Source organism: Daphnia carinata, chromosome 4 (genome assembly GCF_022539665.2).
Source record: "Daphnia carinata strain CSIRO-1 chromosome 4, CSIRO_AGI_Dcar_HiC_V3, whole genome shotgun sequence".
Classification (NCBI taxonomy): domain Eukaryota; kingdom Metazoa; phylum Arthropoda; class Branchiopoda; order Diplostraca; family Daphniidae; genus Daphnia; species Daphnia carinata.
This window is the reverse complement of record NC_081334.1, coordinates 5,487,537-5,515,363: the sequence shown is the minus strand read 5'-3', so window position 1 is coordinate 5,515,363 and position 27,827 is coordinate 5,487,537. Positions and strand designations below refer to the sequence as shown.

The 27,827-nt window shown below is 41.2% G+C and overlaps 1 protein-coding gene across 2 annotated transcripts in view; it reads left to right on the top strand.

The window, feature by feature from the left end:
* The window catches only part of LOC130687297 (SH3 and multiple ankyrin repeat domains protein 2-like), a 30,908-nt gene extending 3,146 nt beyond the window's left edge, over window positions 1–27,762 (top strand). Inside the window, exons 1-14 of one of the 2 annotated variants that reach the window (XM_057510457.2) lie at window positions 7,723–8,055; window positions 17,279–17,642; window positions 20,019–20,144; window positions 20,811–20,991; window positions 21,684–22,003; window positions 22,402–22,663; window positions 22,759–23,091; window positions 23,156–23,359; window positions 23,429–23,726; window positions 23,789–23,990; window positions 24,089–24,290; window positions 24,358–24,453; window positions 24,533–24,753; window positions 24,821–27,762. In XM_057510457.2, coding sequence (XP_057366440.1) covers window positions 17,403–17,642; window positions 20,019–20,144; window positions 20,811–20,991; window positions 21,684–22,003; window positions 22,402–22,663; window positions 22,759–23,091; window positions 23,156–23,359; window positions 23,429–23,726; window positions 23,789–23,990; window positions 24,089–24,290; window positions 24,358–24,453; window positions 24,533–24,753; window positions 24,821–27,145 — 5,010 coding nt within the window. In that variant the 5' untranslated portion in view covers window positions 7,723–8,055; window positions 17,279–17,402 and the 3' untranslated portion in view covers window positions 27,146–27,762. Of the gene's footprint in view, window positions 1–7,722; window positions 8,056–17,278; window positions 17,643–20,018; window positions 20,145–20,810; window positions 20,992–21,683; window positions 22,004–22,401; window positions 22,664–22,758; window positions 23,092–23,155; window positions 23,360–23,428; window positions 23,727–23,788; window positions 23,991–24,088; window positions 24,291–24,357; window positions 24,454–24,532; window positions 24,754–24,820 lie in introns of those variants that run through there. The other variant, XM_059495171.1, reaches the window with a different exon arrangement.
* The last annotated feature ends 65 nt before the right edge of the window (window positions 27,763–27,827 follow it).

Sequence of the window (27,827 nt, the reverse complement as noted above, 5' to 3'; positions counted from 1 at the left end):
TGTAGGAGAAAAAAAAAAGGGGGAAGCCTTAGATTGGTCTGATGGAGTGGGTAAACTATTAAAAAGAATTGTTGTGTCGTTCAAGTCTGTGCAATGAGGAAGACGACGATGAAGCCGTGCAAATGCGAACAACATTTGTCGGTGGGGTTGGAGAATAGAGACGTCCAACAGAGAAAGGATAATGACGGAAGTTGTTTGCCGTATGGTGTACGTAAAATACCATACGCCGTATGGCCCGTACTTTGGCCGGGCCAACGACGGAAACGTATTGAAGGTTTTCTATTTGATTGCCATTCGAATCGATTTTTTTTTTTAAACACGATTTTTCATGGTATTGGAAATTGCGATAAATTGATGTGCTCTGGTTCTTTTATTTTTTTCTCGAAAGGCGAGAGGTCATTACAAGTGGGACGAAAATTAAATCAAGGAAAAGTCACTAAAGTTCATCTGCACCTTCCGTTCTCAATCCTTCAAAAAATAAAACCTCAAAGTCGAAGGTTTTTACGTACCGTGTCAGTCATTTGTTTGGATGTGATGAACTACCGTCATGTCTGTCGTTTTGATGACCTTTTCATCATTCGTGGTGGGTCTTTCGTGACCGGCTCTTTCTATGCTACAATAAAAAGAAAAAAGAACCAAGTGCCCTGAATTAAAGAAAAACATTCTTGCTGTTTTATATCCCAGTCTCATCCTCCGTTAGGACTCGTAAAAACACGACGTGGGGGGAAAGAGGAACCTTCTATTTTTCTTTTATTCATTCAAAAGGCCGAAAATTCGTGTTGGATGACATCATTTTCGTTTGTCTATTCTCCCCCCCGATAGAGCAACAAAAGAAAAACAATTGAATTTCAAGTGTGGGCGGTGGTAACCTTGTATGGCGACTCCTTTAAGTTCTGTACATGTAAAGCACCTGTCCCTTTGATTCATCTTCAGCGCGTGTGTCTATTAGCTTTCACACCTCAAACAAAACAAAAAATCTTTTGTTTGTTTTATTTGAAAGGCTGGAACACTTCGGCTGCTGTTTTTTTTTTTGTTTTGTTTTTTTTTAGCTTCTGGGGTTGGGCTCATAACGACGGATGTTTTTCAAATATTCGTTAGCTGCCGAGACGGTAGAGGAGGAGTTTGTGCTTCGTATAGAGATACATCCTCGCGCAATGCAAATTTGAATCGTAACGGGAACCGACAGTGTCTGTTTCTGCGGCCCGCGGGAAATGAACCGGGAAAAAATTTATGATTTCCATCCTACGTCAATGGCCACAAAAGAAATGATCGTAAAATTGGAAATAACCTTCTTTTTTTTTTCTTTTTCTGCGTGCAATGGCCAATTGCCAGAGACCCTCATCCCAAACGAACGGGCCGCGTAGCCGCGCGGAAATGATGCGTTCGCCATAGGGCGATCGATGCAAATTGATTCATTGATTATTCATCCATCATCTTCTCCCACGTTAATTGCTGAATGGCTTCATTTTTTCTTTCCCCCTTTTCCAAAAAAAAAAAAAAGCTTCAACGAGTCCCGTCATCACATTTTCGTTTTTTTTTTTTTTTTTTTTGCCAATGCGTTTCGTGACCCGCGCTCTGTAGAGCATAAAAATCATCGAGATCTCTTTTCTCCCCCTCGTCTTTGTCGTGGGAGATTTGTTGGATGTTGAATCAGAGGCCGATCCGTCATTCTCTATCAAGGAACCATCAGTTAACAACAGGGGAAGTAAATTTCAACACCAGTAATAATAATAGTTTTAAACAGGGGGGGAATGAATTTTCTCCAAAGAATAAGAAAGAAAAAAAAAAAAAAGAGAAAGTAACGGACTGATGTGATCTTTAAACGCAAGAGAACGAAATGTTTTGCCCTTGATGCTCTCAGTTTGCCCTCAAGCAAATTTTAAAAAAAATTTTAAACTTTAAAAAAAAAAAAATATATATATATATATATATATATTTTCCGACTCAACGACCGAAACAAGGATAGTTGTATACATATAAACCAATCATTTTGTTGTTACGCCGTGTAATTCTCAGAGGGGTGGAATGTAACAACAACCGGCAGCCGCTAACGTTTGTGACGTCTCCCGTTTCTTCCCCATTGTTGAAAAGAAAAACGATTTTTCTCGCTTTCAGTCCTCGGGGGCTGCAATCGAAAAAGATCAAAAGGGAAAAAAGATGGACAGATAATGAAAGTAACGTTAGAGAGAGAGGAGTCAGGTCTAGCCTTCGGTCATCTCTTTTTATGATTATCCCCGGCCATTGGTCAGCATCTCCCTAAAGCCCCGGCCGTGAAAACCCGTTGAAAAAAATTGTTTGTTTTTTTTTTTGTTTTTTTTTTTGTTGTTGTTGTCTACCTTCTTCTTTAGCCTTAGGGAAACACGTTGGTGTAGAAAATAAAATTTAAAAAAAAAAAAAAAACACGCGAATATGTATGTGAGGAAGAAAGCACATTGAATCAAATCCCGTTTCACGTGATGTGCGCAAAGCCCTGAACGAGACGATTGTCATCCAAATCACGAGGCTCCAGACGTGAATAACAAATTGGGAAAGAACAGGAATGGCATTACTACAATATTATCATTGTCATTAGTCAAAAGATTTTTTTTTTTTTTTTTTTTTTTTTTTTGTAAAAAGTGTTTTTTTTTTTTTTCTGGGCCAGCAACCACAAAATTGGGTCACGCAACACACAGTTGACAAGTTTTTTTGTTTTTTTTTCTGTAGTCGGGAAAAAATCGGGAGCGCGAATATCAACTGGGCACCAAATGAACGAGAAAAATGGTTGTATGTGAATAACGGTTGGGGGAGGGGGGAATGGTGCGTGACCCGAGCAAATGGCCGTAGCGTGTTTTTTTGTTTTTTTCCATCTGCAGATGGGTGCAGCTTTGCGTTTATTTTCACATCCCGCACAGACGTAAACGTATAGACGTTTAGTCGTTGATTTTTTTTTTTTTGTTTAGTTGGCAAAAGAAGAGAATAGTCAGTTAACAAAAAAAAAAAAAAAAAGAGGAGGAGGAAGTTGTTGTTGATGATTATTAGCTACACGGAACCCACTAAAATGAAGAGTTGCGTGATCGGACAGCGTCTCTCTTCGTTTCATATTGGACGCACATATACAACGGGCAATTACCTATGCCGCGGTCGTCCCGCGTTGCCGTTTTGTGTTTTTCGTTCACGTTCTTGTTTTTTTTTTTTTTTTTTGGGGTTTTTTTTTTTTTTATTATTTTTCACACGATGTGAACGCAGCGGTCAAAGAGAAATCGCGCGGGACATGATGAGGTGGGGGGTTGCGTCAATCAATGGCGCAACCGTTTCTTATTATTTTTTTTGTTGTTGTTGTGTGTGTGTGTGATAAAATTATGTGTAAATTCAATCTCTGTGTGGTTTGTGATTGACAGACGCATTGAGGTCGTGATGTCATTGTTCGGCAATCTCGAATTCAAAATGATTACCGCAATTTTTACACGTGAATTTGTCACACAACAATTTTCCGTTCTTCCTTTCAATTTTCGGCGATCGATTTCATTTCATTTTTGACGTCGTGATTTTGGAAATCGACTTGATTTAAGAGCAAGGAGAAAACCTTACGATTGGCGATTGACCTCGTCGTACAACAAGCAGGTTTTCACGGGAGGAGAACTGCGTCAATAATTCTTTGCACAAACGTACATTAATGTGTAACGTCAGTATGTGTAAGCATTTTTCGTTTGTAGATTTTTTTGTTTTGTTTTGTTTTGTTTTTTTCTACGAACAAGTCGAACCGGTTTAAAGAGAAGGAGAATCACTGTGTTATGAATTTCTTTCATTGCGTCGCTAAAAAAACACGTAACACTGCAACCGGTTTTGACACGCAGGAGATGGACTTTTGGCCGAGTCGATTGCACATTTTTCTTTGTAAAAACTAGAGAAAACGGAATTCTTTTTCTTTCTTTTTTTTTTTTCTTTTTTTTTTAAATAACCATCGATAACAGCGTCCGCAGCAGAGTCGTGTAGCCGAGATTCCTGTAGAACAAGTGCCGACGACCTGTCTGATATTATAAAAGACAAGCTCTCTCTCTCTCTCTCTTCTCGCTATATCCAGTTCTTTTCATATTTCTTATTTTTCAGTCGATCCATTTTATGGAAGCGATTTATTTAAAAAGAAAAAAAAATAAAATAAACAGGAAATTTGCATTGCATTTTTTATATAGTCGAGTATAAACTCCATTGGCCAGACCATCGAACAGATTGTACTTTATAAACTGCTTATCTCTTGCACTAATAGATCGAAAGCTCGTTTCCTTTTTATTTTTATTTTTTTACTTGTCAAAAAAAAAAAAAAAAAAACTTTTGCTTTTTCAAAATTTTTTTTTTTTTTTTTTTTGGTTCACTTGCCACTGTCACGTTACACACGCACACCATTCGAAGAAGAAGACCTGTTAAAACGTCGATTTTTTTTTTTTCTCCCGTCCCTTTTGCCTTTCGGAGAAAAGCCTTTTAAATGACGGCCAAGGCGCCAAACTTCTATCATTTTTTCTCTTGAAAAAAAAAACAAAAAAAAAAAAATTATATAATCCTACCCATTCTCAGTCTGAGATTCTCTTGTTGTTGAAAACGTGTCTGGCTTGAAAGAGGTGCCTAGACGGGCCTGAACTTTGCGAAAATGTGAGGAACGAATGTTGCGATTTTTGAAAATTTTCAAACGGACCCCGGTTTAAGGTAACCTGATATCGCCTGCAGGCCTTTGCGTAGGACATGATGACGTATCGCCCCGCTTTATTCTAATGCCTACACTTTTGGATCAATAACAAAATTGTTATTAGCTCCACACCCTAGACATCCCCTGCGCCTCTTTCCACACGTTACGTTCACGCCCACCGTCTGAATCCCACGCTAAAACTCGTGTTGTTGTTGTTTTTTTGTTTTTTTTTAAGGAAGCGCACACACATTCGCGAATTTTTTTCCAACAAATCGGCGTCATACAAGAGAACTTTATGTATGTCAACCCACGATCAAAGTTCACTGGCTCCCGCAACATTTTCCGTTAATGCGCTCACCTTTTTTTTTTTTTTTTTTTTTTTTTTTTTACGTTGACGCAACGACGTAGGCCAAGGTATGAAGTCGTGTCGGCCCCTTGTGCGCGAACAACACACGGCGACGTAAGGAATTAAATAAAAAAAAAAACCAAAAAACAGGGCCGACAGTCGGCTGATAAAAAAAAATGGCGTTTGACATAAAAAAAAAGTAGATAAACAAAGAAAAAAAAAAGAAATGAGCTCAGTGAACGAAACAAATATCGTAAAATTCCGATCCCGACAAAAAAAAAAAAAAAAGAATAGAAGTCTATTCATGCGGCACATGTAATACGTGGTGGCGTCAGGTGGCGTTATTGCCGTGTCCAGGCTTAGGATGTATCGTGTTTTGTTTTTGTTTTTTTCTGGGCCGCCATAAGATGTTTTTTTTTTTTTTAAGATTGGGCTGACGGCGTGAGAAGAAAACAACAAAAAAATAAATAGAGTGTGCGGCACGACGCAAAAAAAAAAGAAAAAAACTTAAAGGAAAAAAAAAAAAAATTCTTTTTGATTTATTTGGCGGCTGTTGCTGTTTTTGTCCGAGACGCATAATGGTCAAGCCAACGCTAATTTGTGAGACCTTGGCATAGAAAAATCGGATGCCAAAATGCGCTCTCCTTTTTTTTTTTTTTTTTTTTTTTTTTTCCCTCTGTTTAACGCGTTTTGTTTGGCCATATGATCGAGTTGTGTTTCGTCTTGTTTCGGTGATGGAACAACACCTGGATCGCACCGAGATTACATGTTGTGTCAAGGTTACCTCCCCGACTGGCAATTATCGAGACTTGACCCACTATTTAATGTTACAAACAAATCAACTATCATTTTCATTTGCAAAGTGGTGTATGCGCCTTATCACGTCCCCTTTTTTTGTTCGTTTCAATTTTTTGCGTCGAGCTATTCATTTGTTTTTCTTGTGTGGTCTATCACGACCATCGGAACAAAAACTTTTGTTAGATAACATCGTCAGCAACTCGGATCTATTTCTTTCGGTTGTTCGTTTTTTTGTTTTTTTTTGCCGTGTTTGCCATTTTGTCCGATGAAACACCACGCCCCTCCTTAATTGTTGATTGATCCAAACGATCATCCGTTTCTTTCTTTTTTTTTTTTTTCACGTAAACGAAACGTCGGTCTACATTTAAAATCTAATAACATGGCCGTAATAAATCAAATAATGGTATATACATGGTCTGTTGATGTAAAAGGCGGGAATAGAAGGAGGTTTTACTATACATTTTTCGTGATTAGGCGCGAGTGTAACGAGCTCATCCCGATGGAGGTGGGAGGCTTCGTGATTTAATGTAATGACATAGTTGAGAGCCAGTCTTACTCTATCATCAAGAAAAAAAAACAAAAACAAAAACAAAACAAAAAAAAAGATAATTGGCGGATGTTTTCTGATGATGGACGGGAATTGGATCGTGACGGACAGGCAAAGAATAAAAAACATTGACGATTTCCTCTTCAAAGTGTCAAAGGCGTTCGAGATGGCGCGACGGTCGGCTTGCGCACATTTCGTCACGGTGCTAACACGTTCTGAATTTGCGCACGTCAAAATCCATACGTAGCTAACAACTCCCGAGCCCATCCATCCCCCCTTTTTTTTTTTTTTTTTTTTTTAAAGAACATTTAAAACGATGCACTCAAGTTCTATGTCGATCCTTCTACTTTTTGTGTGCTGAAAAAATAATGATAATAAAGGGGGGGGGAATCATTGCTAATAATAAGACCATTAAAGATAAGCAAATGGGGGGGGGGGCACTTATTGCCACATGTGCCAAACTTATTACACCTTTAAATTTCATGCGTTCAAAGAAGAAGAAGAAACAAAACAAAACAAAAAAAAGTCCCCCTCATTTTTGTTTTTGTTATCGAATTGTCATCTAGAAAAATAAAGAACCGGTTTGTTGATGTCTTTGAATTTGAACGGGGAGGGAGAGAGTTTCGAGCATAGCGGAGCGAATAACATTAAAAAAAAAAAAGGAAAGAAAAGTTGTGTGATCTAACAACAACAACAAAACGAGAAGCAATCACCATAATTGAAATAGGAAAAAAAAAAAAGTAGTTGAATCTGGTTGTTGTAAACGGACTAAATAAAATGCGAAGGGAGGGAGAAGGAGAAGAAAAAAAAAAGGCGTGTAAAAAGAAATAATAATAAAAAGAAAAAAAGATGGCCATCACGTCGAGGACAAGATGGTTGAAATGAGATCAGCGCATGCTCCATATCGAGTCGAACAAAAAAAAAAAACAAAAAAAAAAACCTTGTGATTTTCGTATTTGGACGATGCGCGCGCCGGCTTCTTGAGAGCGACACTAGCGCCACCGGCCCTAAGCTGGCTCGACCTCCTGGGCGCCGCTTCAGTTTCAGTTGGTCCGTTTCAGTCACACACACACACACACGCAACTGCCTACACACAAACAAAAAAAAAAAAAGAATTTTTGTTTAAAAAAGAAAAAAAAAATTTTTATTCTTTCTCGTTCTTCGAGAAAAGAAACTGAATTTTTTAAATGTGATTCCGGTCGTCAGTGCGTGTGTCTTTTTTTTTCCCGTTCGAACCTCAATTGTTTGTTTGTTTTCTTACTTCCGTCGAGTGCGACATCGATTGGTTTTGGAAGAAAAGAGTCACATCATCAACTGCTGTCGGTTAGATTGTCATTACAGTTGAGCGTTTGTTTGGACTGCGTCAGGTGGCCAATGTGTCAAAAAAAAAAAAATAATAACAACCGACAAGAAGAAGAAGCGACTTGAATCGAATTTCCGTATTTTACATCCATTGTCGCCCTAGTTGTGTCCGGTTGTGTGAATTTGTGTTTTTTCTTTTTTTTTTCTGTGCGAGCCCATTGTGAGACGCCTTTTCGCAGTTCCCGAACGCCCCCTTCTGAAAATGGAAATTGCTTGAACGACCCACGACGACATTTTTTTTTTTTTTGTTTTTTCTTTCCTTTTTCTTTCATTTTAAATGATTTAAAGAAGAATTACGGATTAGAGAAACAGACAAATAAGAGGAAAGGACAACAAAGAAAAAAGGTAAATTTTGCTATCCCCCACCTTTCGTTTTTCAAAGAGAAAAAGCTTTTTTTTTTTTTTTTTTTTTTGCCATCACCTCTGGCTGTGGGTATTTGAAAGAAAAGCAAAGTGACGTAAGGGTTAATGAATTTAGTGGGAAAAAAAAAAAGAGTTTTTGCGTCATGTCTGTATGCAGATGAGAAATCGAAAAGGAGGGGAATCCTTTCCGCTTTGAGGATGAGAACTAAAGTGACAAAAAATGGAGCGTCATAACGAAAAGTTGAAATCACGTCACGTATCCTCGAACTTAAAATTTGTTTTTTTTTTTTTTTTATTTCCTCAAAACATTTTGATTATCTTTGACATTTTTGTTTTTTTTTCATTCAAGAAAACTATCTTTTCGCTTTCATTTACGTATGCAAATGAAGTGAATTCTTTATCTGTTGGGAGGGGGGACTTTTTGGTCATTGATTTTCGTTCTTGCGTTTGTGGAAAGTATTTTTTTTTATTATTCAATTCGTTTTGCATAATCTTTAGAGTTGTAGATGATCTCTATTTCCACACACACACACACACACACTCCCCCAGCGTCCATGTTGTGTGTAGCGGAGCGCAAACACGCCCGGCTAAAACTCCTCCTTTCCCTCTTTGTAACATTATCGATCCGAGGCATCTCTTCGACTCCGCCATCATCCCCCCCCCCCTCCTTCGTTTCGTGTGGGGGGGTGGCGCGTTTATTATTACCGGATTTATTTCCATTCACAATTTAATAGAGAAAAACAAGTCATCCAAAAATTTCTTTCATCTTTTTTTCTTTCTTGTTTAGCTTAAAGATTAACAGTATTTTTTGTTTTGTTTTCTTTTGCGTTGGATGATTCTTGCCATTCACCATCTTCTTTCTCGAGTTGTTGCGTCGTCGTGACACACGAGAGATAAACGAACGAGCCTAACTCCTCAAAGAGAAAAAAGTTGTATGCGCAAAGACTGGCTGTTGTGTGCGCAAAATTAACGAGATGATGACAACGAGCGTGGACAGGGACGGGGGTACGTTAGAATCATTCGAGGTTGAAGTTAGCAAACAAAATGGCCTTGATCGTTAGCCACACACACACACACACACCTGTCATTGAAAACGCAGACATTTTGTCGATATTCATCGAACGTAAATGTGTCGCCCTCTTTTTCTCGTTGTTATTTGATTCGAGTTTGGAGAATTGCGGGTGGGGGCAGTGTTGTCCAAAGACGCCATCTTTTCCTTTAGGAGCACTTGTATACTTGTTGGCCTCGTTCCGTATTATTTTTGTAAAGGTATTCCGGTCTCTCTCTCTCTCTCTCTGGGTTCCGCATTTTATATATTTCTCGTCGGGAATATTTTGGCGCCTGGCTTTCGGTCAGAAACGTGAGTTTTCCACATAGTTAATGACACGACAACGAAAGAGGGAAATGCGAGCAAAAAGGAAGGAGAAACAAATCACGATGTGGAGGCCGACTAAGAAAAAAAAACACGACGTGAAAAAAAAAAAAAAAAAAAAAAAAAGATAAACGACTGGAATTAGCCTCGATTCAAAAAAGAAAAAAAAAACAAACTTATTTTTGTTGTTGTCTCTTTTCATGCGCCCCTTTACTCAAATTTGGAGGTCGTATTTCGCAGTTTAATTTCAGCTATCGCCTCAAATGCACGACGCGTGGATTTTTCTTTCGTATTGTGTCTGTTAGATATAGGTGAGAAGGAGCTGCTGTTGTACGGCCAAAGCACTTGAGTTATATTGCGCGATGATGACGCCATTTTTTTTTTTTTCTTTTCCTTATGCGCTTAGGATCTGACGGGGCGTCAAAGTGGGTAGCAAAACTCTCCGTCCATTGAGGACTCTTTGACGATAACGATAAAAAGAGATTTTCTTTTTTCTTTTTTTTTATTAGTTTCTTGGCTGGGATATTAGTTTTCAAAAAAAAAAAAAAAATAAATTTGAACGCTAGTAAACGTAGTTCAGTAGCAGAGTTTTTTTTTTTTTTTTTTTTTTTTTTTTGGTCATGTTCCAAATTTTTTTTTTTTTTTTTTTTCCAAAATTTTTTTCTTAAAAATAGAACTTCAACCCGCCGCTGCTTTCTCAGTTTAGTAGCAACGTCTGCCGCACTTTTTTTTCCTTCTTTCTTTTCTTGTGCTGAGCATTTTATGTCCCCCCCCCCCCACTTTTTTTTTTCTTCTTGCTTGCGTCTTCATTTTCTCTCTAGTTTATTACATTTTGCCCAGCAGCAGAAGAAGAAGAAGAAGAAGAAAAAAAACAAACGCCATTCTTCATTGGAGTGTCGCAACTGTAGCCCGACACGTTTGTCAGCACACCAACACCCGGTGTTACTCCCGTTTCTCTTTGGTCCGCACGTTGAACGAAATTTCATCCATCTAACCTTATTTGGACGTAGTCGGCCAATGAAAAGATCCCTTTTTTTCTTTTTCAAAAGACATTTTGTGGTTTGAAATTTGTCTAGTCACGCGGGATTAGCGTCGAGCGAAAGCCAATCAGCGATTCACTTTGCGGTCAGGTTCTTGTTATTGCATCGGCTTTTATTTTTTTTTTAAACGTATCACGGCTAAACAAATAGTTGCAATCGTTTTGTTCAATCGTAGGGCAAATCAATGTTTTTTGGGGGGGGTTTTTTTCCCCCATCTACCCGCAAAGTGCCGATCTCATTTCAATGACAACTCGTTGGAATCTCATTCAATCCCGCGGCCCCATTTTTATTTGCCACCTTATGGCCGTGATGAAATGTTTTATTATTCCCAACGTCCATTTTGAATTTTTTTTTTTTTTTTTTCACTTTCATTTCGATCGGCAACAGTGTCGACCAGAGATGCGTGAGTGAATTGTTGAACGAGATTTTCGTGTCGTGACGAATATTTTTTTTTTCTATTTCTTTTTTTTTTTTTTATTTCAAAACTTAGAAGAAAAAAAATAAATAAAAATAAAAAAGCCAGACGAAACAAAAAAAAATGGGCGAATAAAACACTGGAAGACGATAAGAATTTTTGGTGGGATGCAGGTGCGCAACTGGGGAGTGGCTAAAGATTTATGGGTGGGGGGGGGGTTTGGAGAATAGCAGACGGAAATACCGTGAGAAGGATTGTTTGAAGTCGCCGGGATTTTGATGACGTGTCGCGTCTGCTGCCCTTCAAACGTGACGTGAAGCAAAAACAAGAAAGCGAGAGAGAGAGAGAGATAGACAGGCGAAACATGAAAAGTCTTGAAGGCATTAAAAATCAAAATCGAGATGATGGTTTTAGATAATAGTTTCCCCCGAGATAGTGCTCCACGTTTTTTTTTTTTTTTAATAGCACAAGTCGACAGGAACACGCAACGTTCGTTACAGGAACGTGCCTATGGTCAACCTGTTTTTTTGTTTTTTTTTTCTTTTCGGCCAGCCTACGAGAATAATCATCATCCAGATATGGTCAAAGCTCGAGAGTTTTTTTTTTTTTCATTTTTAACCTTGAGAGAAATTTCCGAATCGGGAGCAAACTGACAATGAAGAAAAAAAGGAGAGATTGCGTTGAGGCTTTAACTCTTGTTATACAACTATTTATTACACGTATCATACGGATAGAGAGAGAGAGAGAGAGAGAGAGAGAGAGACACAGCTGTGTGTCGCACTTTGATCTTTCAAGGCCGTGCCTTCGACGGTAGATGTTTACTTTCTCATTGATTAACAGCATCGCGACGGTGAGCGAAGACGAAAGCGAAAAGCAGAGCAGCAAATGTAGGTCACAACTGATAACAGAAGCTATGGGTTCACGCAATCGGCAGATTAGTCGCGTTTAAACGAGCCACGTTTACCCTGACGACGGACGGGAATTACGAGATCTAAAACATTTTTAATCGGCATCTTTTCGAAAACTTTTCTATTTTTTTCTTGTTGTTTTTCTCCATCAAATTCCAGGCGTTTATTCATCCGGTGCGCGCTCATTCATCACCCAACTGCTTTGCATCACTCAAAGTCGTGCATCTGCAAATAGTTTTTAACCGCAATCACGAAACGTGAAAGATGATTGCGTCGGCCGCAATATCTAGTTTTCCCATATATTTTCATTGGTTTCGCTTCCAACCTGCTCGTGTTTTCTCTTCACAATCAGCTGACCGTAGAAGAAAAACAAAACGCGGACATTTCTTATCACCTCGGGAAAACAAAAAAATAGAACGGCCAACATTTTTTTTTTTTTTTTACAAACAAGAAAATGGACGAGTAAACGACAGGCACGAGACAAGTTGTAAAAAACAAAACCGCGTAAACTGTTTGTTAAAATACGCAGCTACAGATAATGAACGTTGACACAAACTGTCAGTTTAAACACCGTGTCAAAACATGCGAGTTTCTTTTTGTTTTGTTTTTTTTTTCGGCCGAGATTTTTTTTTTTTTTTTTTGTGTACCGTACGGTACAAATGATGCAATAGTTAAGTCAAAAGAATAAATGAACGCAACTGCCGAACGCAGTACGCTCGTGGCTCTATTGGTGAAGCTTATTATTACGGGTGGGACATAGTAGGAAGTTGGGACGGGGAAGGAAGATCGCGCGTTCAAAGAGAGTGAGCCACTCGGGCACGTGTTCGTATCGATCCATTCGTTTTTCTTTCTCTTTTACGAGGGGAAATGGAAATGCACGAATATGTACAAACAGACGAGAGAGAGAGAGAGAGAGAGAGAAATAGGAGAGGATATCTAATCTTGATTTATTTGTTCGTACGTGATCTATTGGCGAGAGGCCCAATCAGAAAAGAATAATAGACTCTGTAATGTTTTTGTTTCAAAATTTGAAAAAAAAAAAAAGAAAATCGATAAAATTGGATTCGTTTATTAGAGAAGGCATCCGTTCGTTTGCAATTTTTTTTTTTTCTTCCTGAAATCACCGGAAGTCAGTTATTATTCCGATTTTTCAAGTTCAATTTCCTCTGTTCTTCGAGGCCACACATCGGGGGCGGGAAGTAAAACGGCACACGTCATATTCAAGTCCCACGCAAAAACACAACACAAAGATGATTTCCCTCTCCTTTTAGGTTCCCATGATTTTTAGTCCGTCTCCATTGGCCCGTCACGTTGATTACACACACATTGAACGCTGGGCCTTTTTTTTTTTTTTTTTTTTTTTTCTGCCGTAGTTGTCCAGCGGGGGTAACGTGATCATCTCACACGCTGTACAACCAGGAACCTTCTTGTCTTTAAGCCCCTAAAGAAGAGGGGTGTAGTCTTTCTATTTTAGACATGATGTTCTTTTAACTCTGTCCGCCCTTTTTTTTTTTTTTTTTTCTAGAATTTTGTATGTGTGTGTGTGTGTGTGTGTGTGAACACTACGGCATCCCCCCCCCCTAAAAGAAAAAAAGAAAAAGGTATTGGTTTTCTAGAGAGAAATAGTGTTGATGGAATGCGTTCCAGATGGTAACGGATGCTGAGTTAAGAAACACGTAAAGTCTCTTGCTGGATTTTTTTTTTTTTTTTCCTTCTTCTTTTGTTCTATGCGAGTCGTCAGGCAAAAGGTCGGACACGTCAACAGTTGGACACACAGCGGCCGTTTTCTTCTGTAGGGGAGGATGCTGGTAAACAAGCGTTCCAGCACCTTTTTGCCTCTTGGGCCTGTTTCATGAAACTTTGTTGTGATGTCTTGGCCTGTTTTGTATGTTTTTCTTACTGTCCCCTTTCGTCTTGCCTAGAAAACATACGACTTTCGAAAAAAAAAAAAATACAGGCTTTTTTCACCCCATTCTGCCCCTATCGGCTTTAGCTGTTGAGGCCCCCCAACATGGACGCGTTCAATTTTCATTCCGTTCAATCTCGAACGAATTATTATTTATTTATTTTTTTTTTTTTCCCATCCTCTCCTTTTATGTAGCGTAAAAAGGTGGGCATCACCGCCGGTTGTTCACGTGTACAACATTTGTTGTTGCTTCCATGTTGGTCGATCATTTGGCGCATCATATTTTGCCGCTGTAATCGAAACGATTGGGCACACGCATTTGGCTACCATAAACGACGGGTCTTGCAGTTTGCTCATTGAAAATTCCGCCGTCTTTTAATGCAACGTTCGCTCAAAAAAGGGAAGACAAAATATATTTTAAAAAAAAAATACGATGGCAAACGGTAAAAAAAAAAAAAAATAAATAAAGTCAATTTGTTTCCCCCCCCCCCTTTTTTTTTATGAGAAAAGTCCCCAAAAAAAGAAGAAGAACGTACCTTGTTTTGATGTTAAAACCGCTCGTCATCTCGAAAATGTTTGTAGCCAGTAAAAGCAAAAAAAAAAATTTTTAAAAAAAAAAGAGAAATCGCCACAGAAAAAAATGACTTTGGTGAAGTGGATGACTTTTTCTTTGCTTTTCATCGTTCTCGAATCCGCAGCCGAGCGCAAAATGGGGTTGGCCTGGATCGATGACGAACGTAAAAAAAAAAAAAAAAAAAAACTGCTGCTGCGCTCTCTGTACTCCCGGAATGATCAGTCGACATCAAAAATAAAGAGATATCTTTTATTATTATTTTTTTTTTTCTCTCTTACATTTTGCTGTCGTCTGCATCAACGATGTCTCGTTTCTTTATTTTATTTGATATTTTTAAGAAGGTCCTATTCTCTCCACTTTCCCTTTCGTTTATGTATGAGGCGTGACGCCCCACGATACGTATTGGGCTAGTTGGTTCACGCTAATAAGTATAAGCCCTCGAGTCCAGAGAATCTGGTGGCTGCCTTATTCTCTCTCTCTATGTGTGTGTGTGTGTGTGTGTGTTCCCCCTCTTTAGTTTTTTTTTTTTTTTTTTTTTTACGCGTGAGGACGGGTGAAAGAAGAAGAAGAAAAAAAAAAGGAGAGCAGTCTGTGAGTATTGATCTCCGGAATGCTTGGCGAAAGAGAGAGAGAGAGAGAGAGAGACTCACGATATAGAGATAGGGAGCGCGGGTAATACAACGACGTAGATCCTCTGCGATGGAACGTCTCTAACTTTGGCCCCAACGCAAGTCTCTCTTTTGTGGGGACACACACACACACACACACACAAGAAAGAAAAAAAAAATGGGGGGGAGGAGGAGGAGTAGGAGAGAGACGGGGTAGGAATAAGAAAGAAGAAGCCTCTTCCTAATACCAGCGCTAGAATCACATGGACAGAGAGAGAAGAGAAAGAAAAAAAGAATAGACTATGTGTTATCTTTTTTTTTTTTTTTTTTTTGTTTCCTTCCCGTCCGGAAGAGATGGACAATGTCTCCTCCGCCCCCCCCCCCCCCCCTTTGGTAGGACGAGTGCAGTCAACTTGGTCTCCATCAACAATTTAACCGACCGAAAATAAAAAATTGGGAAACAGCAAAGACGACAACTTTTTTTTCTTTTCTTTTTTTTTGATGAGCCCTCCGTCCATAGCGACCGCATTTTTGTCAAAGTTTTTCGATAGCGAGAACTAGGCAACGTGACGATAGTCGTTTGTTTTTTTTGTTTTTTTTTTTATAATCATCCAATAGACAAGCTACTAGGGTGTGTGTAACCCTCCCCCTCTTTTATTTCTTTTTTTTTTTTTTTTTTTTTTTTTCCCTATATTCCCGACGTTTGTTGCCATGACGATGTTTTGATACGACGCCAGACCGGGATTAAGGTAGAACGTTATCTTTTTCCCTAACCCTCCCCTTTTTTTTTTTTTTTTTTTTTTTTTTTTTATTTCCCCTTCTCAAAGAGCGTCTTGATTGATTCATCCCATTTTATTGAGCAAAAAGGAAGAGAGAGAGAGAGAGGAATGTCTGTGAACGCTCGGCTTGGTGCGTGCGGCAAATAATCGGCGGCGACCGAAGCGCGTCGTCGTTCCATCAAGTCGATGGCCTGTTCTTTTAAAGCAACGGCATTATTTTTTTTTTTTTTTTTGTGTGTTTTCTTCTTATATTTCAGCCGGAGCTCTTCTTTTTATGATGGCAAAGCGCGTTTGAATTTTCTTATTTTCTTTTTTTTTTCTTTCTTTTTTCCTCTTCAGCTCAGCGTGTAGGAATTGAAGAAATTTGAATCGGCTCAACAACTTTCACCCTCTGGGCGGCCATAGCTTCTCTTCCCCCCCATTTTTTTTTCAAAATGGGTGAATATCAGTCAGGCTAAGAAAAAAAAAAAAAAAAAAAAGGGGGGAAAATCGAAAACAGAGGGTGGTGTACGTTGCTCGTTATGGATGAGCGTAGTGAAAAGGGATCGATCCGCACGAAACTCGCTCCCCATTTCTTTAGGTGGAAAGGGGATTGTTGGCGCTCAACTGGCGACAATAATTTCCCATTCAATGTCACATCCACACAAACGCAGTTCAAAAAAGAAATGGGAAAGAGCGATTGAACGCGTTTGAATATCAACGCGGCACGTCGGTGGGCTTCTTAAACGATACGAATAGATTGTTGTTGTTGTCGTGAGCCCATTTCGTATGCGTATTCATATTGCGTACAGCACCAAGATCAAATAGAGTTGCGCTCGTGAATGATGGCACCAGGCGCGAGAAGGAAAAAAAAAAAAAGAAAAAGAAATTCCAGATGACGGATGGCGTTGTGCTTTTTTTTTTTTCTTTATCGATCTAAATCCTGTTTGCCCTTGTTTATATTTCAGTAAATGTGTGCAGCCCTTTCCTTTACGATGACGAAAGCGTTCGCTCTGTTTAAACGCACAAGCAAACGCGAGAAACAAACACAAACTGTGGAACCGTCAATAAAATATAAGAAATGCCGAATGAAACGGAAAAACATCGTGAAGAATATGCCAAGGGCGTTCCACCGGGATTTTTTTTTTTTTTTTTTTTTTAGCAGACGACAACAGGAAAATGGCAATCAACTTCCCTTTCGTTGCGGGCGTGGTGTTCCTTAGTCTATTTTTTTTTTTTTTTCGAAAGTGGAGGAAAATGGGTAAGATGTCGTTTGTTTTCCGCCTAGGTGGGTTGGGTGTGCGCTGTTGCAGATAAAGACGAAATGCTTTGTTGCGTGCGTTCTTTTCGTCGACGAAAACAAGTGAAGAGACGTCTGCCCAACGAGCCAAAGCTTGGCTGGGCCTTATGATGATTAAAAGAGATTCAGTCGAGCACAGAGAGAGAGAGAGACGCCGTTCAACAACAAAAGCATTCACGAACCGAGAAAATTCGTGAGCTCATGCCAATTTTCGTTTGCAATGTCTACGTGCGAAATGTCACTTTGAACTTGGTTCACGTCCAATAGTTTAAAACATTTTTTTTTTTTTTTTTTTTCTGTTTTGTTTTTCTTTCTATTTGGCAGTGAGTGAAATGAATCCGGAGAGAGACATTGCCGTCCAGTGAATCTTCTGTGCATCAGCCAGGAAAACAAAGAAAAAAACAAAACAAAAACAATTAAAGGAAACAAATTCAGAATTTCAAAAAAGATGATGATGATGATGATGGAAGAAAACAGTAGCATCAAATCAGCCGGCTCGTCGATGGCGTTGGCGGCCGTGGCCGAAGCGGCTGCGTGCGCGCTAGAGACGCATCACGACGCCGCCAGTCCGGCCACCGTCTCTGTCCGCATTTACGTGCCGGAGCTCAACGTCCAGAAGGTGATCCACTTCCACCGCGAGGAGCTCGTCTGGAATGTCAAACAGCAGTGTTTGGCCACTCTGCCCAAAGTGAGTCCAACTTTGTTTTTGTTTTTGTTTTTTTGTTTTTTGTTTTTTTGTTTTTCTTCATAATTTGCATTGATTCGTGATTAGCCTTATAACGTGAAACATATATTTTCTTTTTTGGGATCCTTATTTATTCCTTAACTCGTCCCACGCCCAAATCCGGTTGGCGGCAGGTTTTTTTTTTTTTTTTTCTCGCGTCGTTCTTTCCACGCCCGTCAAACTTTGACGTCCCATCCGTCTGTCTATATCCGTTCGTTTAATTTCGACTAACCAGGATGTGTCCCCCATCCCCCTTTTTTTTTTTGTCTGTCTATTTCCTTTTCTTTTCTTCTTCCTGCCCATTTTTTTTTTTTTTATTATTTCTTTAAACGAGAAAGAAGAAACCAATAAGCTTTTTTTTTTTGCGCTTTTGTATTCGTTAAATGCTGCAATTTTGTTATATTGAAAAAAAAAAAAAGAAAACTTTCTTTTTTGAAGGGGGGGAGGGGGATTAGTAAACAGCATCGAGTGTGTTTAGACCCTGTCTGGTTTGTTTGCGTGTGTTTAGTGGGCTGCCAGTTTTATATGGTTTGTTTCCATTTGATAACATGATACCAGGTGGAAATGAGGCGATGCGGCCGATGCCGGCCATCAATTTCTTTAATTAGCTCGCCCTGAAAAAAAAAAAAAAAAAAAGATCCGAGACAAGACGTTTTTTTTTTTTTTTCTATTTTATTGAAACAATAAACCCCGCTGTGAGAGCTTCACTCGATTCACCTATAGATGCACACGACTCACGATAGTCCTTCTTTGTTTTGTTTTTTTTTTAATGCGCTGCGAAGAGGGGAGGGCGGGCACTGTTAGAAAACGGGAGAAGAAGGTCAAAGCAACAAAGTCAGATGATGGAACACATTATAGAATGTGTTGCATCGACAATGTTGCCCCAGCAACAAGATCCCTGTTGAGGAAGAAAACAATTTTAGTTTTTTTTTTTTTTTTTTTTCGCCTGAATTCGTTAATTTATTAAATATTTTCTTTTTCCTACATAACCAAATTTGGCGTCTATCGTCTGGTGATATTATTGATTTTTTTTTTTTTATCCTTAGCCTATTCTTCTTTTTTTTTTTTTTTATCAAATGAAAATCTATACTTTTTTTTTTTTTTTTTTTTCATTCTTTCTTCATTAATATGCGAATATTTATTTATTTTTGTGTGTTTTATGTTTATTTTTTTTTTTTTTACTTTTTTTCGGCTTTCGACCTGGTGGTGGTGTCTGTTCGTTGTTTGTGCTACTGGATTTCTTAAAAACTCCCCTCAACCCAAAAACCTCCCCAAAAAAAAATTAACAAACTAACAGGTGGCCTCTTGGTTTCGGGTAAGAGGTTCTTCTTTATTTCTACTAATTTGTTCCCTTGTATGGCCATCTTTAATTTGCCTTTTCATTTCGATTCCCGCTTCGCAATTGTTCACTCTCTTCAATTCCTATTGAGGAGGAAGGATTGCTCGTACCCATCCATCGCCTTGAATCACGCCACATGTTGCCATGATGCCCATTCTTTTTCATTTTTTTTTTTTTTCTCTTTTCATTCATGTGTGTGTGTCTACCTAATAGCGTTGAAATGCACGACACGCCACCTATGACAGGAACTATGCAAATGACACGCTAAACATGGAACAAGACGATCCGCATGTTGCATGTCCTTTTATCGTTGCCATTCTTTCGCTTTCGCCTTGATTGCAATCTACTTAAAAAAAAAAAAAAAAAGAAAGAAAGAACAAGAGTCACAAAAAAAAAAAAAAAAAGAAAAACTTGAGAATTTATCGGTGCGGATGCTAATGAAACGCCATCCCCCTCCCCGTTGTCTTGCCGCGCTTGCGCCGCACCTATTGTCCATTATTTTCCAGAAAACGAAAGAAAAAGGAGACACAAGGACATCAAAAGAAAAATCTGAATGCAAAGGAAAGAAGAAAGAAAGAAAAAAAAAAAAAACTAGAATAATGAGCATCAAACAACACCGCATGATCACTTTTCTTTGGTTAAGGTGGGCTGCGCTTGTAATCCGTGTGCGCTGGAACGCGAACCTCTTTTTTTCTTTCTTTCTCCCTTAAACCATGACGAAGCTTTTATATCTTTCGTCCTCTTGTAAAGAAGGCGAAGAGCACCTTGCCATCGGATCTCTCTCGTCGACTGTGTGTGTGTCTGTGTGGGATTCTTGATGGCTCACTTGTTGTTATTGTTGCCTCCTCTTGGTAGAAACAGAGTCATTCCGTGCAACCACCACCACACCACACAGTTGAATTACTTTCTGATGTTCCTTATTTAAAAAAAAAAAAAAAAAAAAAAAATCCAATCATTTGAAACTGATATGCTCATTTCGAAATTTCCGTTCCAATTTTTAGGAGCTGAAGGAAAGTTTCAACTATGGGCTGTTTTATCCGCCTTGCAATGGCCGGGCCGGCAAATTTTTGGACGAGGAACGTCCCCTCTCAGATTACCCGTTCAACGGACCTGGCGGCTACCTCGAGGTACGTACGACGTAAATAAACCCATTGTGTGGTTTAGACACTTTCGTCTTTTTTTTTCGATTCCCCACCAAAAGCATAAAAAAAAAAGGCCCACTGTGCAGTTAACGTTTGTAGAGTATGAAAATGACATCAAATCATTCCGTTAATGAGCTATATATAAAAAAAAAAGAAGTTTGAATGGACGGGTCTCGCTCCCTCCTTTTTCTTTTTTATGTTTATGGCACTTAAGATCGAGAAAAAAAAAATGTTTTGGGCCATTTCGTAATTTATCGTGCCGTTGTGTTCATGTTGTGATGAACTGCGGCCAAAAAAAAAAACTCAAGTACAACAGTTGCCTCTAACGGGTTAAAAGAAATTTATATTTTTTACATTCAAATTTTTAGTCTGTAATCTTATCAGTGGGGCCTCAAAAACGTAATGAGTTTTCGAGAAACTGGACAGCGTAGTAGACTAGTTCATAATGGATACGTACACCTAATGTTGGTCGTTAACAAATGCATCTAACGTGTGGGAAGAGCTCGTAACGGTTGTTTCTTTTCCCCTCCACTCGAGTTTATGAAGACCGTTCTGCTTTTTATTCGTTGCTAATGCCCAAGGAGATAATGATCACATCATGAAAGAAAAAAGCGGAGAAATTCTTTTTTTAATGCTCTTCTTTGCAAACAGTTGAAGTACAAGAGACGCGTGTACAAGATGTTACACTTGGACGAGAAACAATTGCGCTCGCTTCACACACGCGTCAACTTGCGTCGCTTTTTCGACTACGTGACCAGCGGCCAAACGGAGAAGATCACCAAAATGTGTGCCAAAGGACTGGATCCCAACATTCATTGTCAAGACACGGGCGGTGAGTCTTATTCCTTCCATTTATGTGCCGCTCCTTTAAAGTTTAATACAAATGGCGTAGGAGCAACGAAATGGAAAATACGTGGTGACACACGTGATTTGTAGCCAACTCAAAAATCCCGTGACTCTTGGGGCACGAGATTCAATAGTTTTTTGGTTTTTTTTTTTTTTTAATTCCCCCTTATGCTATTACCTGGGTTATTTCTGTTTTTCTTTAGAATGCCCTCTTGATATTTACCTTTTGCAATCCATTTTTTTTTTTCAGATCGTTGTTAAGGTGAAATATTCTTAGTTCGTTTACCTGTCGAACTTACATGTCGAAACTTTCTAAGAAAATAGGTCGTAGAAAAGGTCATTTTTTAAATCTTCAATTGAATTTAAAAAATAGATGTCGATATTCCTTTGAGAAAGTAGAAAATCTAGGCAACATTACGCATTCTGTGGTTGGGAAATAGCAAGAATTATTTTACCACCGATGACCAGATAGCGCTGCGATCAGTCATTTTTTTTTTTTTTTTTTCGTCTGATGTTTAGGCAGAAATTTCAAACGCCCACAATTTTCTTTCTTGGTAAAAAAAAACCTGTTTGAGTGACATTCCTTGTTCCGTTTGCTTATTCTGACGGATTCTCTCCGACAGAATCGTACAAATTTACATTGAATTCATTTCTATTTTCATCCTGTTTATTATGTAGAAACTCCCCTGACGTTGGCTGCAGTTTCTTCTCGCCCAGGGCCATTGCTTTTGGCCCTGGTCGGTGGCGGTGCACTGATCGATTACCGAACGAGATGTGGCTCAACCGCCCTGCACAGGGCTGCTGAGAAGAACAGCATAGAAGCTGTCAGGACTCTTCTGGACCTGGGGGCCTCCCCTAATGTCCGTGATGCCAAAGGGCTGACCCCTCTGTGGACCGCAGTCTCAGCTAAAGCATCTCCAATGCTATGTCAAGCTCTCCTCCATGACTACTCCATCCACGGTGTCCAAGATGCTCAAGGGTGGCATGAGGTCCATCAGGTATGTATTCGTGTCTTCCTTTTCGTACTACACACGGAGTTTGAGTGGGTTGCAAGCTATTACAGCAGGTGACAACTGACTGGTCATTACCAACGAGTAGTTTGTCAAATCTACCTACACAGTCTACTTGCAACTATTTCCATATATTTCTTATGATTCTAGAATTGCAGGCGAAAAATAAGTACTGTTCTCGTAAGCAAGTGACAGGTGCACCAGCCACACGAGTGCACATATATTACTTGAATTGAGACAAGGCCCCACTTGTAAAGAAAATAAAAGATTTTTTGTTGATTAGCCCTTGCACTCTGCAAAAAAAAAAAAAAGGAATAAACATAGATTCACAGAACATGTGTCGTAACTCAGCCCTCAGTTAACAACCTCAAATTCTTGTGTTTCAGGCCTGCCGTAATGGACTCGTACAGCATTTGGAGAACCTGCTGTTTTACGGAGCCGACATGAACGCCAAGAATGCATCAGGCAACACACCCTTGCACGTTTGCGCCGTAGACAATCAGGAAGCGTGCGCCCGACTGCTGCTCTTCCGGGGGGCCGATCGCGAAGCTCTTAACTACGCCAATCAGACACCCTACCAGGTGGCGGTAATTGCCGGCAACCTGGAGCTGGCCTCTCTCATCCATCGGTTCCGAAGTGAGGATGTCGGTGAGTCGTCGTACCGTAACGGCCCAACACTTTCCCCTCGTAAAAAACCTTCATTTTTTTAAACGTTGCTCTTGTTTACGACCATCGTTATGCAGTGGCATTCAAGGAAACGCCGTCGTTCAATCCCCGTCGGCGAAAGTCGGTGCTGTCAATGAGACACTCGGTATCGTCCAGTGTCCTCGATGGCTCTTCCATCGCGTCGTCGTCGACGACCGGCTCCAGCAGCACCCCCAGTCCAACGTTGGTCTACAATTCTCTGGCGAGCAGGTCGATGAATCGACGCCAACAGCCATCGCCGTCCCCATCCAACACGGACCGTTGGCTGGAATTGAATCCGCTCTGTATGAGCACCGTGTCTGTGCGCAGCGATACGGGAAGCTCCTCTTCGTGTACGGCCGAAAGCGAGGATAACGGCAGCAGCTTAACTGGTACACATCAAACTCCTGTTTATGCAGCTAACAAATCAAGTTTCACAAATGTGTTTTTCTTTAGACAAAATCAGCGTTGACCAGTGCGACATTGTCAGTGATAGCTCGGGCGTTGGCACGTCCAACAGCGGAAGCGGCGGTAGCTACGACGCCAACACGCCATCGGAACATTCTTTGGTTTTGCCGGGCATGACGGTTGTCTGCACAGAAGTGTACAGCTGCAAAGAGCCCAACCACCTGAATTTGCAACCAGGAGATATAATTGAAGGTATGATGGCTATTAGTTGTATCGATTGCTTGTGATTTTGATTTCTGATGTGCGAATTCCTTTGATCAGTGACGGGATCAACCGACTGCGGATTATTGGAAGGATGGTTGAGAGGAGACAGCGGTTACTTTCCGCCCAGCTGCGTCCAAGAAGTCAGACTTCGCAATCCGGCCGCCATTGCAGCGGCCAGGCACCATCCCAGCCCTGCTGTCATCTCCAAAACCAATTCGAGTATCCCATCTATGGGCATGACCCTTCCCGTGCCCGTTCCCGTTTTGCAATTGGGCAAAACTATGGAAGCCAGAGCCGCCGGCCGTAGGGAAATGACTGCACAAAACTATGGAACGACTCCGCGAATGAAGTCGATGTAAGTGTCTATTTAGAAAGCAATCAAGCGAGGCTTTGTTAATTAAATTTTGGCTAATACAGGTACAGCGAACCACGAACCGTTATACTTCATAAAGGCCAGCGAGGATTTGGGTTCGTCTTACGTGGCGCTAAAACAATGACAGGCATGAAAGATCTAAACCCTGTTCAGAATCGAGTTCCGGCTTTACAATATTTGGATAGCGTCGAATCCGGCAGCGTAGCCGATCGAGCTGGTCTTCAGCCCGGTGATTTCATCCTTGCCGTGAGTTCCGTCTGCTTGGCCGTGTGCCCCATTCGCCCCTTGTTTTCGTTTTTGGCAACTTGTACTAAAACGTTCATTTCCTCCTATTCAAAAATTAGATTAACGGCGAAGATCTGGCCAAAGCTTCGCACGAGACGGTGGTCGATTGCATCCGGCGTTCTGGTAATTTAGTTCAGCTGACTATCTGCTCTGCCACCGTCCAAACTGTCAGCCCGTCAGTCAGCCAATCAATCAGTGAATACGCCCTAACAGGGCCGAGTAGTAGTCGACAGTATTCAACACTTCCTAGGAAGCTACCCGGTACTGTACTTGACGTTAAGAGGACCCTCTCTTGGGCAACGTCGTTATTGATTTCTTCCTTTTACAGGCCGACCTCCCCAACCGCCGAAACGAGATCCGAGAACTACTTTAAGTGTTGGCCGCGCCCGCGCCCGTTCGATGGTCGTTGCGCTCAATGATATGGGTACATCAAAATGCTGGAAATCAATAGGAACAAATCGGCTTAAATATTTTTTCAATTGTCGTACATGCCCCTATAATAGAAACATCACAATTGAGCAACGAACCGGCTGAGGATATCTACTCCAATTCTTCGTCATCAAGGACGGCTTCCATTCGTTCACGTTCAGGCTCTGGAAGAGTTTCCACCACCGATCTTGAGAGATTGTCCATCCCCACAGCTGTTGTTCCTCCTGCGCCCCCATCGGAGTCTAACAGATCGCCTCGCGTGTACGCCAGTGTGGCGGAAATGAAACGCATGAGAGTAAGTTTGCTATTGTTTTGAACCTTTCTGAAACAGATTTTTATGAAGAGATTTTTATTTTGCTTAGAAACTGAAGAATTCGGCGGAATTGCTGAAATTACACAAAGAATTTCACAGCACACCGGAACTGTGCTGGGAGCAACAGCAAAATGGTGAAGTAATGACGTCTTCATGGACAGCCGAAGTGGAAATTTCACAGGATGTTCAATCAGCCGAGGATTGGCGAAAAAGTCAGAGCCAGGAAAACGTCTATGGCATGGAATTGCAGGCGCATAATCAACGCAATGCACGTCGTTCATGGGCCGTGAACAATATAAAGCCGGGAGGTCCACGCCGTTCAGGCGTACGTTATCATGGCTCGTGGCAAAACATCGAGGATTCGTATCGTCAATCGGAGGATGACGACGATGGTGACGAAACGGAAGAAGAGGACGATGGTGAGGAAGAAGCTGAGGACGCGACCACACCAATCGCCGATCAATTAAATTTGTTGGGCAATCGAGATTACCGTGCCGTAAAGGCGTGTAGACCGGTGTACTCCACCGGAAATTGCAACACCCTACCCAAAAGAGCTGGCAGCCCACATTGTACCGCTCCTCCACCTGATCATCCGCCACCTCCTCCACCTCCGCCTTCGCAGGTCGTCCGAGTTGACGTAACCAAATCGCATAGCGAATACGCTGCCGTGGCTGCGACGGGCGGCGAACGTCCCACGACTCCAGTCATGTCCAGCTTCCGACCTAGCGACAATGCTAAGCTTTACGCTCTGCCAGAAGACCTGAAAAATGTCGGCTACATGACACTCCGCCCGACAGGGTCGAAAAAGATGGCTACCGTGTCAGCAATCGCAGGATCTCCTCCCTCGTCCGCGGCCTCTAGATCTAAAAGCTTGCCGCCTCGCAGTAGCCGGCCGAATGTTCAGGTGAAGCAGCAGACGAAGAACGAAGAGCCACGCGTCAGCGTGACTGTCAACTCTACGCCGGTTATTCCCGATCCGGACTACGACAGTGAAGAAGAAGCTCATCAGAACGGCATGCTGGCACGAGGCAAAACGTCGTGCGTGATGGTGGGACACGAGTCTTCCGACAACGAGCCACGAACCAAGTTACTGATTGAAATCAAGCAACAAGCTGCCCAGAAGCCACATCGAGTCGAAGTGGAAGGAGGAAAACGGGGGAGTTTACCGAAATCTCAAAGCTTCTGCGCCGATCTACTAAAGGCGAAATCTTTGTTGAAAAATTCGCAATCTTACCCCGAAGAGCTGAGCGATTGCCAACTTATTCAGGATTCGTATCCGGAAGACGCTTACGTCACGTTTGTACCGGTGAACGGCCAGTCGGACGAGGCGCAATACGGGCACAGTAAAAATGGCCGCCGAACGGGGACGCTCACGCGTCACGCGGTGTCTTTGATTCAATTGCCACCACCCGTCGAAAACGGAGAGACAGACGCCGATGACAGGTTGCAATCTAATCATCAATCAGAGGTGGCCGCCGAACAGGATTCCGTCAGCACGGTATCGACGTTGAGTTCATTATCGACCAGCACCAACTCGTCGGAGAGGGACGATGCAACGATACTCGAAAATCATAAACCGGTCAAGAAGATCAACAGGCATTGGCGAGAGGCGGGTGGCCCGTCTGAACACCAACCGGCGACCGACGGCGAGAGGACAATCGAAGAGAGTCTCCAACTGATCAGGAAGCACGTCGATGAATTGAGCGGAATGAATCGCTCGCCCACGAAGAAGACTGCGCCCGTCGTCCCTCCACCTCCGCAGTTCGTCGAAGCGGTCGTTTCCGCGGACAATGAAGATTCGTTTCTCGCTCCCCCGCCACCGGAATTTTCGGATGCAGTAACGATGACGAAGACGACGCACAAATCCGGCCAGCGTCAATTACCGAAATCGATGAGCTCGGGCCAATTGCGGGACGCGTTGGGAGATGGGAGCGACGATGCGGCGCCAATCTCGTTCTCGTCGCACTTTCTCAATCGTCGCATGGTTGAACGTCGTTTGAGCGATGACGCCATCAACAGCAGCAATAAAGCGCCCACCGTTCGAGTGGTTGGCACCGTCCCCAAGAAGGTGTCTTTCAGTCCGGACGTTATCGAAGCCGAAACGAGCCGTGCTGGACATCAAGAAATGGTGGCGACCACTCGGAAATTTCCACACAAGCCTCTTCACGAGTGGACCGTCAACGACACGGCTGATTGGCTGGACAGCATCTTCCTCAACGAATACAAGGGCGTATTTATGAAGCGGAACATTGACGGCCCTAGTTTGATGCAGATTAACAACGAAACGCTGATGAATATGGGAGTCAAACGTTTAGGGCACAGGCTGAACATTGAAAAATCATTGAAGCATTACGCTCGCGATCCGAGGAATTGAGTTTTTATTCACTTCGATCAGGCGTAGGAAAGGACATTTAAGAAAAAAAAAAAAAAAAAAGGTATTCTTATTTCTTGGGAGTGCATTCAGCTGAGACAGAAAAGCCTGGTAAGCATAATTGGGGCAATAGCAACGTGAAAGGGAAGTTAAGAAAAATCAAGAAAAATCGAGTCATATATCTATGTATAATTTTGTAAAACAATTTTAGAGTCTTTCTTTTTCCTCCTCCCCTTTCTTCTATATTTCCCCCGGTTTCAACGCAGTACATACCTGAGCTTTGATACCAAACGATGTAGACTTGTCATCCTAGTTTCTTTACCATTTTTTCTCCATTTCTTTTCTTCTGCCACGTGTGTTGTATTTATACAGTTACATTTAACCTTTTAGATTTATCCTATATCCCACGGTATATACATATATACATCCATTACAGTTCTAATAACCCGCTAAAGAGCGAGAACGCCATTTATTCATCCTTCTTTCATTTTGATTAGAGCGCATCTTTTCTTCTTTCGTCATCCGTCAGGTATAAAAGAAAACACACAAAAAAAAAGTAAATTTCTGAAGACGTTTATACTTCGTCCGCATCTCCCTTCCTTTCTTGGATCAAGCTCAAGTGTGTGTGAACCGATTGTTCCCCAATACATATTCATGTTTGTCAAACCGTTTAATAAATTTCATG